Raw genomic sequence first — 12,122 nt, 5'->3', positions numbered from 1 at the left:
GGAACTTTGGGACCATCCTGGGACTGTCCCGGGAAGCGGCACCCCCGGCCTGCGCGCACCGCAGGCCGCCGGCATCCGCCCGGGAGAAGGGCTCCCTTCCTCAAGGATCAGCTGCTGGGCCCCTGCCAGGGGTATCAGATTAAAGGGATAAACAGTCTGCTCTGTTGCAGCAATTACGCTCCAAAGATCTCAGCTTCCAACCAATAATATTTACCAATAAATACTATGATATGGATATTAAAGTTCTGTTATTTGGAGAGGTTGGAGTCTCACAGGGTTTTCCCTCTTTTTTTTTTTAACGTCTGAGCCAAGCCACCTCCAAACCTTTTGCTCCTTCTTTACAGTTACTACCATTTACCCCCTGGCCTTCCCGAAGTCTTCTTTGCTTGTAAAACCTATGGTATTTCTGCTGATTATATTTCAGTAATCCGCGACAAGAAGGAAGGTCATCAATATAAACCACAGGCATTATATACTCAGAATTATTTGCAGCTGCACTTGCTGACCTGCTCTTTTAAAATATCCATGATCTATGGCAGCCTATCTGGGTGAGATGCTCCTTTAATTAATATGAAGGGAAAAACCCCTGCCCGTGTGCAGTGTTCAGTAAACAGGCACACGCCAGGACCACGGAATTTGAGAGCACCAGAAGGCGCTAAATAACTGCAGAAGACGATGGGCTTGGAAGAGAATTATTTTTTGCCCGGCATCTTTCTCTTTTATACTCTAAATCAATTAGGTTGTTTTCCAAAATTTTTCAAGAGTGCCAATAACCCTCTGCTTTAAGTATGAATGTCAATGAACTCTTTCAAAACCATCTTCAGATGTCAGGGAAGATTAACACGTCTCGGGCACGGGAGAGGGTTCAGGAGAAGACATGCTTTTTAGTCTCTTCTCTTATGGGCATCCTCCAAAGCCAAGCGCCGTCTACGGGAAAGCTCCGTGAAGGGACCAGCACGGTAAAATTCCACGACAAGCGCTGGCAACGCCAGGAACAATCTGGGATCAATAGCTTCCAGGTCATTAATCCTACGCAGGTGACACCCAGTTCGCTACTGCTTTCACATGCGCCCTCGGGAAACCTGACCAGCTTGGCATCTGAAAGCTGGGAATATTGTTCATGTTTCGCCTTTAAACTTTGCCTGCGCATTTGGCATGGGGCTCTCTAGCATCCCATTAATGTCAGACTGTTTAACCGTAACGCAGCCTAAATGCACAGTTTGCTATTTCCTGGATTTCTGTTTGGTGACCAAATGCTTTTTATGAGGAAAATAAAAGCAAAGGTCAGTACGAACAGAAAAGTCATCTTCCATACCGGAAGACTATTTTTTCCAGTGAACTGATACAGAAGCCTAATTTAGAAAAAGGCCCTTTAGTATCATGTTATTAGTAGTAGTATCACAAATAAACACAGAAACCAATTCACTTTACAGACCTCCACATTAAGCCTTCAGTAGAAAATCCCTCGGTGCTTAATTGATTTTTGTTTTATTGATTTTTTTTAACTAGCAATATCACAGATAAAATGTATCATTTTGGTGAAAGACATCTAAAACTTTTCTATCTTAAACTATTATAAATGATTTCGGCAGCAACTGGCAGCTAACAGTTTGATCCATTTGAGGAACAACCAAGCAATGGATTTATTTGGATGCCTTTTTTGATTATGTAACGTATTAACCTTGATGAAGCTTTCCAAAAAGGGCTTAGTGTATTCAAGTGCATCAACTGATTATGAGACAAATATAACAGTGGTAAGACGCTGGTCCAAAATTTTTGAATCTGATGAGAAATTTAGCTGTTAGGATGGAGTTTGCTCTTAAAGCTTAAATCTCAACAATAAGTGTTCACCCAAGAAACAGAGGAAAAAAAAAAAAACATGATCCAGATCAGGTATATAGTAACCATATAGGATATGTCACTTAAATCACTAAATCAAGTGGATCATAATATCCTACATAATTACTGTAATGTCAGAAATAATTCAAAATATTCAATCTGAAAGGAGAGAAGCATCAGAATGAAATGATCAGAGGGAAAATCCAGAAAGTAAATACAGTTTTATGTTCTGAAGATATCCATTTTGACCAAGACTCACTGACCCACTTTGCTTTATTCACATATACTGTAATAACACATTTTGCATACCTACAGCAAATCCTCTCCATTAAGCTATTTGCTTAATGGATGTATAAATAAGTCTACCACAATTACGTTCTTTAGGGGTCAAATCCTACCCACTTCTGAAGCCACTACTGCAGCTCCTACTACGCTGGCTGAGAGCACAGCAGCCCTCAGGAACAGCTGAAACGCGGTCGATTTTGCACTGTTGACATAACCAGCCCGTGTTATAACCGGGCTGGCAGAGCCTTCCACCAACCTTGCCAAGTGCACGAATTGATCCCAAATTGGAAGAAGAAAAAAAAAAGTGCTGCAATACTTAATTTTGCATGTTCAAATTATAAATCACCTAAGTGGCAAGAAGACAAGGCTCACACGAGCTTTATTTTAAGGACCAAAACCTCGGGACTCCCGCAGAGTTGCTGCAACTTACTTGCCACGCGCAAAGCACCGCCGCGGACGCGCTATCCCCACGGATGCGCACGGGGCTCGGAGCTACCCCCGCAGGGAGTCACCCCCGGAGCTGTGCACCCCAGGAGCGGGTCACCCCGGGAGAGGGTCACCCCGGGAGCGGGTCACCCCCGTGCGCCGGTGCCGGGATGCTCAGGAGGGCGCTCGGCAGCAGCCGCAGCGGGGCCGCGGCGGATGCTCCACGTGCACCCGGCTGCCAGCGGCCACCGAGCGGGGCACTTGGGCTACGGGGCCAGTGAAGTTCCCAGCGCGCCCTGACACCCCCCACCACCTCCGGGGCAGATTCAGGCCCGCAACCCGCGAGGCTGCCAGCCCGCCGCCCCCCTCCCCCCACCCCCGGCCCGCACTTTTAGGGCTTTTCTCCTCCTTTTTGACTTTCTCTCCTGACAGCCCCCTCCCCTCCCCCGTGGGGTTTCACGTGGGGATGAGGAAGGGCGGGAGGGGGGCGGGATTTCTCGCTGCCCGCGGAGGGCCCAGGCGTCCGAGGGGAGACGGGGGGGGGGGGGGGGAGGGAGGCGTCCCGGCGCCTGGCCCCGCGGAAAGAACAAGGGAAAAAAAAAAAAAAAAAAAAGGAAAAAGCCCCATCCGACACCACGCTGCCCCTCCGCCGCCTTCCCGCCCTCCTCCCCGCCGCTCGCCATGTGGCAGCCGCCTCGCGGGCCGGCACGGAACGTGCACGTGTCCCCGGGGCCGTGTGACAGCGGCGGCGGCGGCCGGGCCCCCCCCGCAGCCCGGGATGGCCCCTCGGGGGCGCCTCGTCCCGTGCGGGCGAAACCCGCCGAACCCCCGCCCGGCGCGGCCGGGGCCGCTCCCGCCCATCGCTGCACAACCTCCCCCCCCCCCCCCCCGCATGGCATTTTTTTTCCCTTTATATTTAAAACTACCTCCACGTGCAAAGCTATGGGCGGGCGGGGGGAGCAGCTCAGGACGCACTTTTTGGCCCCGCTGCGCCCTCCTCCCCGGCGCTGCTCCGCTCCCCGCGCAAAAGTGCGCGCGGCTCTGCCCCGAGCAGAGCCGGGCAGCGGGCGGGGGGCAGGACGGGGACAGCAGTGACAGAGCCACCACAGAGGGGCACCGGGGGGAGGGAGGGGGCAGTAACACCCCCTCTCCTAAAACCCCTTCTCCTCTCTCTGTCCCAGCGCGCAGTGACTGAGGCAGCCGCCGGGGGGGTCGTAGGGGGTAGGCAGCGAAGGGAAGGAGGGGGCGCATGGGCCGTGGGGCAGCGGGCCGCCCCCCTCCCCTCCTCCTCCTTCCCCCCCCGCCCGGGCTGGCTCGGCGGCCGCGGGAAGCGACGGCGGCGTCGGGGAGGGGGGGCGCCGGGGCCCGCGATCGCTTCGGCGCGTACCTGGCGTTGGTGCAGTCGTTGTAGAGGGTCTCGAAATCCTTCCTGGAGATGAGCTTGCAGCGGTTGACGCCGGGCTGGATGGCCCCCAGCCCCCTCAGGATGCGGACCTGCTCCACGTTGCACACGACGGGCGTGATCTCCAGGCGCTTCAGTTTGGTGTACACCGTGTGCAAGCCCCCCACCAAGTGCTTGAGGAAGAGGTCGAAAGCCTGGGGCAGGCAGATGAGCTCGCAGCCCTCCACGGTGAAGGAGGCCACCTTGGCCCCCCTCAGGTCCACCATCTTGCACTCGTTGTTCTGCGGGGTGTTCTCCACCGGCGACGGGGTCGAGTAGACCGGCTTGCCGGGCACGGGGCCGCCCGCGCTGCCCGCGCCCGCATTGGGAGTGGAGCCGCCGCCGCTGCCGCCGCCGCCGCTGCCGCCGGTGCCCAGGCTGGGGCTGCCGCCGCCGCTGCCGCCGCCGCCGCCGCTGCCGGTGCTGGTGGTGGAGGTGACTGTGGCCGCCGCCGCTGCGATGGGCTCCGGCCGGAATAGGTTTGTCCCCGAGGCGGCCGTCGGGGGAGCGATGGACGGCGAGGGCGAGGAGGTGGCCGACGAGGAGTTGGTGGTGGTGGTGGTGGTGCAGGCGGCCGAAGTGGAGACCGGAGGCTGAGGGGGGACCAGCTGGGTCGGAGGGATCAAAGCAGCCGGTACGGCCATGGTCACATATACGGCGGGTAGGGGGGCACGGGGGAGGGGGGGGGGGGAAAGTTCCCGCACGCACACGCAGGGGAAAAAAAAAGGGGGGGGGGAAATTAAAAGAAATATTTCTATTGAGGAAAAAAAAAAAAAAGGGAGAGGAGAAGGGAGGAGGGGAGGGGAGAGAAAGGGGGGAATAACCCCGGATCAGGTGCTGCGGCGAGCGAGAGAGCAGGGGGCAGAGTGAGAGAGAGAAACGCACAAAGTGTCCCGCAAGTGGGGACGGAGGAGGAGGAGGAGGAGGAGGAGAAGTCCGCTCGGGGCGGCGGGGCTGGGGCCGAGGGGAAGGGGGGGGAGAGGAGGGCAGTTGCTTTTTGCGGTCCTTGCTCTAGCACCACGTTAGAGACGAAGGTGAAAAGGAGGAGGTTTGAAGGACTTCGGTTCTCTCTGGCAAGTACATTGATCAAAGATTGAGAGGGGAATGACAGAGAGAAAATGAGCTGGGAAGTGCTGGCTGCCGCCGCCGCCGCCGCTCGCTCTCTGGACGAGTTGTTGTTGTCACACGGTGCGGAGGGGAGGAGCTCCGGCAACTTGAAATACCCTTTGAAGCAGCAAAAGGCTCGCTCGCTGGTATTAACCCGAATTATCCAACCAGGAACCCGGAGCAGGGAGACGGCGAGCGAGGGAGCGAGCAGTGCCTCTTCCTCCCCCCCTCCTCCTCCTCCTCGGGAACCGTTAGATTACATGTTTCAGATTTCACCCCACCAGAGACGAGATGTAATTTTCCCAGCCCTTTCTCAGCAATCGCTTGTCAACACAGTTTGCGGGGAAACGCGAGCGTTTCGAGCGGCTCCCGAAGCCCGCGGGGAGCGCGGCTCTCCCGGCTGGGACGGGGGCAGAGGGCGCTGACGGGTGGGGACGCGGACAAAACCCGCGCACAAACCTCCTTGCGCTCTTTATTTTCTAATTATTGTTGTTATTTTTACTCGCGAGGCAGCAAACGCTCCCGGTGGCGGCGCGGGGGGGAGCGCGCAGCGCCGCGCAGCGCCCGCGGCCGAGCGGAGCAGAGCGGCGCAAAGGGGCGGCGGTGGCTGCGCGGGGCGTGGAGCTTGCGCGCAGCGCGGGCGCTTCCTGCAAGCGGTCGCATCAAAGGGCGCAGCTTCACACACACGGCCCGCACCCGCGCACAGAGACTTCGCTTTGGAGTAAACTTTCAAAGAAAAAAAAAAAAAAAAAGTAAAAATAGAAATGAAAATCCCGCGCAGGGCGGCCCCGAGCAACAGGTGAGCGCGCAAACGCCGCCAGGTATCGCGCAACCTGCGCGGCCGCGCTGGCCCGCGCATGCGCAGCGCCCCTCGCGCTACCTGCTCGTTCCCAAAGTTTGGGGCGGAGTTTTCCCTCGGCTCGGGGCGTGTTTGATCGTCCCGCGGGATGCGAGGGGTCACTCGGGAAGGGAAAGCAGAGAGCCTCGTGCTCTCCCTTTTCTCTCTCTCTTTTTTTTTTTTTCCTCTTTTTTCCTCCTCAGGGCACTTCAGTTTTTACAGGGCCAAAGGAGCGGTCATTCACAGAGTATGTGGGTAGTGTGTCCACAGCTCTTTCGGTTTTAAAGTGAAACATAATTTATGTGCTTAATTATTTGTGATGCATGTATGTGCCTTTAGCTTCTTTTTTCTTTCTTTCTTTCTTTCTTTCTTTCTTTCTTTCTTTCTTTCTTTCTTTCTTTCTTTCTTTCTTTCTTTCTTTCTTTCTTTCTTTCTTTCTTTCTTTCTTTCTTTCTTTCTTTCTTTCTTTCTTTCTTTCTTTCTTTCTTTTTTTTTCATGTGTACTATTCTGTGAGATATGACTCATGGCATGACACATCTGCAGAGAGGATAATTTCAACTATTGTAATTCTGTGTAGGGGAAATTTCCACTTTATCAGATAGAAAGCATTCTCGTAAGCTCTACTTGCTCATTGTACTTTAACTTGTTTTCTTAGCTCGGTGTTTTAATACCAGAAAGATTTGCCTTAGTGCCAGAAGGATGGCTTTTTGCTAGGGAAGGTTTAGATTCCCCACCCTGAAATCTTCAGAGTGGGCAAATAAAACCAGGAAAGCAGAGAGTGATGCTTCGTTTTTGAAATCTCCTGTACCCATAAGAGCAGAGAACACTTTTTAAGCCTCAGAAGATTTGCCTGGAGGAGCTCGTACAACTTTAATTACAGTGGCAGGATCTAGTGCTGACATAAAACTTGGAATATGATGAAAAATGTAAATATGTAGCATCCTTTTCAGTGTAGAAAAACATCTCTGGTCACTGCTGCTTGGCCCCAACTGGCCTTTTGTGCCTCCCCTTATCTTACATATCCCAAGAGTACAAATCAGGCCCTTGAGGAGATGAAGACAGAGCCAGACACGCGTGATATTGCCACTTGGAGGACCAGGTGACCTCTTAATTAGGAAGCCTTCAACTGTTCCCTGCCTTCCTCGCAACGTGGTAGTCACCCGCCCTCCTGCTTTTCTCCTGTCCTCATGGATACGTAATCACCACGATTCAAAACAGTCTAAAGCAAAGATAGTGTGCAAGGGGTTGCTCCCACAGGTTTGGGTTAACCTTTCCAGTGTAATGATGGGGCTAGAAACCAAGAAGGAAAGAAAAAAAATGATGAAAGGGTTCAAGACTCCTCGAAGCTTCTAGCTTGGTGAGTGTTTCTAGCGATTATGGTGAGCCACTGAATTTATTTTAGCTTGTGCACACACACAGACACTTGCATAAACACACCAACAAATCCTGCGATTCTGCTTTATAAACTTTTCCCGTGTTGCCCCCCTCACTCGCTCACCCCTTCGTGTAACGATACTGCGAGGTGCTTTCTTTTTTTATCCCAGAGTTGGTATCAGCAAAACTCAAATTACTGTAACTGATATTTGAAAATTCTCCCTGTGTCAAGTGAAGACTTATGGTGCTGAAATCAATAAGACTGTTTAAAATTCAAAGACCTGCAAATCGTTCTGTTTGTCCTTTGATAGGGCCTGGGCTGATTAAAATGCGACCAAGAAAGCTTAATTGCTGCACTAATTAAGAAGTCTTTAATTTCTTTCCTGGAATATTGTTTGAAGCAGGGTTTGTGTTCTGCTTGTATAGCTGTATAGCTGTTCAGGGCAGGTATTCTCTGTTTCTGTCTCTCTTCTCTCTCCTTTTTCTCTTTTTTTTTTTTTGGCTTTGACCATTTCGGTACATTGCAATGTATGTTAAAGCAGTAAGATGTATTGACAGTGATTATAATTTATTACTCAAGAAAAGAGACTGATACTGTTTTATTAAATTACAATTCTGGGGGCAGCTGTAAAGGGTAAAATGCAATTAGAAAATGCGTTGTAGCTGTTGCATTTGAAGGAATATGAATACCTGACTGACAGGAGATAGGATGTCACATCAGCTCCCTCCCCCTGCTGCAGGTTTTATTGATAATTAAATATTTAAATTCATTCAGACAAACAGAAAAAAAATACTTCTCTTCCAAACGTGTGTGCGGGAATGGACGGGGGAGGGGAAGCACACGGGAGACAGGCACCTTGCAAGGATGGAGAGCCTATTGCCATGTTAAGTTCATGTCCAATGCATTTTTCCCTGTGTTTCCTTGCAGTTTATTTCCCCGAGAATTACATTTCTCTCGTGCATCTTGTCTTAGCCTTGTCTGGTGACCTATTTTGCTCACCGATTTCTGACGAGAAGAAACTAAATGATTTCGCCGAGCTCTCTGTGTGATCAATAGGGTAATGTTGTAGGTTTAATCATGCTGCGTTACGAATCTGGCAAACGGCTGCTAAGCAGAGGAGCCCGAGAAAGGAGCAAGTGCTGGCAGAGAGGAGGTGAGTTCGGGTTTGTTTTATATCCCCAGGGTCTCACGCAGCTCTCCTTCCTTCGAAGCTCTCTGTTATTTCGAGGGAAGGCTGAGCGGAGTTAGCAGGGAGGGAGGGAGGGACCTCATGCCGAATCCCCCCTGCATCGCCCAGGAAAACAGCCCCAAGGAAACGCGAGCCTGTGAATTGGGGCAATTGGGCTCATCTTTTTTTCTTTTTCTTCCTTTGCCTTTTTTTTTTTTTTCACTAACATATTTAGCGAAGGCTGAAAATGCGATGGATGCAGTGGAGGTGGATGTGCAAGTGCTGTACCAGGAATAAGAAACTGGCTACTGCGGTGCTGTTTTTCTAATTGTTGCATTATAGTCAAATTAGCACAGACCTTGTCCAATACAAATACAAACTGGATTCCTTTCAGCGACAGGACAAGTAGATAACACGCTTAATAGATACAAAGGCAGATTTGCCATTCCGAGCACGACGTCACGCTAATTATGTTTACTCTAATTGAAAGCAAGGTTTGGGGGAACCTGGAATTGCTTATAGGGTATTTTTTAATAACTGAATAATAATAAAGCGCACCAAACGTTGATCACAAACCTTTCGGTCTTTCAAAAATCTATTGGAAAAAAATGAATTAAATGGAAAGTGGAGTTTGGTACAAACAATGCCCCAGGGCAAAAAACAACTAACACTAGATTTTCCAGTCCAGCCATAACACAAATCAATTTGAGCGCACTCCTATGGCCAGACTGCCAGATTGTTATGACTGCTAATTCACTCAATCAAACAGTGCATTAGCACACGCGGCACAAACAGCCCGAGCAGCAGCGCACACTTGTGCACCCTCCTCGGCGCATCCCCAAACTGCCGCGTGCGCGGCGAGCCTGCCGGCCCCTTCTCCGCATTGCACTCCAGCCTTGCCTACGGTGCATAGCAAAAACGTGGGGGAAGAACTGAAGCGGAGAAACTCCCTTAAAAAAAAAAAAAAAAAAACTTTTGAAGTGTGTATGCCTTTTTTTTTCCCCCCTGACCGAGACTTGAGGACCAAATTGTCACCCGGGCTGGTGGCTCAGCGGGCGCCTCTGGGCTCCGCGCCGCGCGTCCCCGGCGGGGCTGGGGCTGGGAAGGGACCTCGCTGCGCGCGCCCGGCCCCGCGCCCCGGCGCCGCCTCCCTGCGCCGCTTCCCGCCGCTTCCCGCCGGCTCCGGGACTGGGCCCCGGGGCAGCATCTGGCCCGCGGGGAGGGTCCCGCAGGTCTGTGCCCGCGAGCCCGGGGTTATCTCCGGTGATGCTAAGTGATGCTCCGGCCAAGGACAGCCGTGCTGGAGGATGCAATAACCAGCGGCTGGGGAGCCTTCTCCTCCCCTCGCTCCCTCCTCCTCCTCTGCATCTCTCTCTCACACACACGCGCGAACTGGAAATGCCACGAGCCAATTAAACCACTTGCATATTTACAAATTATTATTTTTCCCCCTCTAAGTCACCGTACTGACTTCAAGGGAGTAGGTTTCAACCTCAGGGAATGAAATGATGCGCGTGTTGGTTTGGGTCCCTCGCTCACGTTGCAGCTGGCAGAGCCAACGGTGAAGCGGGTCAGGTTCCCTGCCCGCGCAGTGACTGGGGCAGGTGACTCTCTGTGCTGCTGCACCCGCGGCCAGTAGCTGCGGTGGCGACAAGGGGACATAACCGCCTTCCCCGCACGAATTAAATTAGAGCTGGAGAGACGGGGAGTCCTCTGTGATGTGTGTTACACTTGTGCTCTCATTACGGCTCTTCAGCCCAACGTGTCAACCCACCTTCCAACAGGTAGGAAAAGTCGCTCAGAGCGATAATTACGAAGTACAAAGCCCCTGCCGCTAAATTATGTTAAAGTGACGGTATAATCTGAAATGCCCTTTCCCATGCTTCCCCCGTCCCTCCCCGCTTACAGAATTAGTTCAGTCAGATGCTCCTTCTCTAACTCCCAACTCAGGCAGAGCGGAGGCACCGGAGAGTCGGCCCGATCTTTAAATATTCCTCTTTTTTTTTTCCGTGTTTTTTTTTTAACCTCGTTCTTCCTCGGTGCCCGAGGAGGGGAGGAAAGAAGGGTTCGCAGCCCGGGGCGGCCGCCGATGCCCCGGGCGCTGCGGATCCCCGGGCGGGGGCGGCGCCGTCGGGGCCCAGGCCGGCCGGGCTCGTCTAGCCCCGGCAGCCACTCGCCCACTGGTGGCCACCAAAAACGCTCGCTCGCCCATGGGCTGACGGCCGGCGACTCGCTGCCTTGTCCTCGACTCGCTGCCTTGTCCTCGACTCGCTGCCTTGTCCTCGCCGAGGCGGTTCAGCGCAAGAAAAGACGTCGGGATGGGGGCCGGCACCTGCGCTATTCCCTGTATTTCAATAAAAAGAAATAATAATAAATGATAATAACAATAAAACAGCCCAAATTTTTAACTGTTCTTTGGTGGAGGAGGGGGAGAGACTTCAAAAGCCCGAGCCCCTGCTCGAGAAGTTTCATCCCAGAGCGGAATTTTATAGCGAGTTCTAAACTCCTGGTAAGAGGGGGCTGTTATAAATGGAAGTGCTGACACAACCTTAACTATGGCGTGTAAACGGCTATCCTATAATATCCATTAAGCAGAAAGAAAAATAAGATGGCTGATCAATAATTTATACAAAGAGTACCAACTGCAGACATAATAACTGTAATGTTTGCAAAGCAATCGCTTGCTCTCCAGGCTTAACAGTAAACTAGCGGGGCTGTTAATTTCCAACTCCCGCAGATAAGAATACAAACAAATTACTTAAACTTGCATTTTGCTCGCTCCTTCGCGTGCCTCAGTAGGATAAAATAAAATTTAATTAGGACGCGAGCTGGGCGGCTCGGGGAGCCCTTTCCCTTCCCCTCGCCCGGGAAGGGACGGGAAGGGATGGGATGGGAAGGGACGGGAGAGTCTCTCGCAGCGCTGGCCGGGCGCGGAGGCAGCGTGGCCGGGCACAGTTTTGAGCGGGTCGCCTTTGGGTCACCCTCGTTCCCCCATTCATACACGGAGGCAAAATGAAGCCATTTAACTTCAAAGAAAAGTGGCAATGTTTTCCAGCGCCACGAGCAGAAATCCAATCCCCGCGCCAGCGCGATAGGGATCAGCTGTCAGCGGACAATGCCGCGCTTGGCATGGAGAGAGCTACCGGGGGGCGGGGAAGGGGGGGATAAATCTGCTTTAGGGGGAAAAATATATTGCATCTTCCAGTATCCTAAGCGGGGATGGGCGAGCAACTGTTCCCTTCATTTGCATGGGAGCGCTCTGTGCCATTTCCGTCTACTGCGCTGCGACAACAAAGCGCAGGAACAAAGTCTGAGAGTTGCTAAGTGGGCTCGGGCAATAACGTCGAGCGCTTCTGCGGGTCTCCGCGGCAGCACCAAAAGATCCACGTCTCGGTGAAATAGCAGGGAAGTAGATTAAAAAAAAAAAAAAAAAGTTGCGCCCCCTCCCTCCGCAAACCCAGCCTAGACTAAACAAAATTTTGCTGCCGAGTGTGCCAAAAGAAATTCGAATTCTTCCCACAGCTTTCGGCTTGTGTTTGCAGTAGCTTGCGAAGTGTTTTGTGTTGTGTAATGGGAATGGGTAAAACACTTTATTTCTGAGACCACTCCCCCCAGCCAGTCTAAGCCGCATTGTAATTAAAT

The 12,122-nt window shown here is 52.3% G+C and overlaps 1 protein-coding gene across 4 annotated transcripts in view; it reads right to left on the bottom strand.

Moving 5' to 3' along the window:
• DACH1 (dachshund family transcription factor 1) overlaps positions 1–4,655 on the bottom strand; it is a 346,806-nt gene extending 342,151 nt beyond the window's left edge. For all 4 annotated transcript variants that reach the window (XM_088540288.1, XM_088540286.1, XM_088540289.1 and 1 more), the window contains exon 1: positions 3,938–4,655. In XM_088540288.1, coding sequence (XP_088396414.1) covers positions 3,938–4,635 — 698 coding nt within the window. In that variant the 5' untranslated portion in view covers positions 4,636–4,655. The remainder of the gene's footprint in view (positions 1–3,937) is intronic.
• Between the last annotated feature and the right edge of the window lie 7,467 nt (positions 4,656–12,122).

The sequence above is a fragment of the Tinamus guttatus genome, unplaced genomic scaffold (assembly GCF_059628265.1).
Source record: "Tinamus guttatus ecotype Peru unplaced genomic scaffold, ASM5962826v1 Tinamus_guttatus_pri_ptg000058l, whole genome shotgun sequence".
Lineage (NCBI taxonomy): Eukaryota > Metazoa > Chordata > Aves > Tinamiformes > Tinamidae > Tinamus > Tinamus guttatus.
This window is presented reverse-complemented; position numbering and strand designations above follow the sequence as displayed.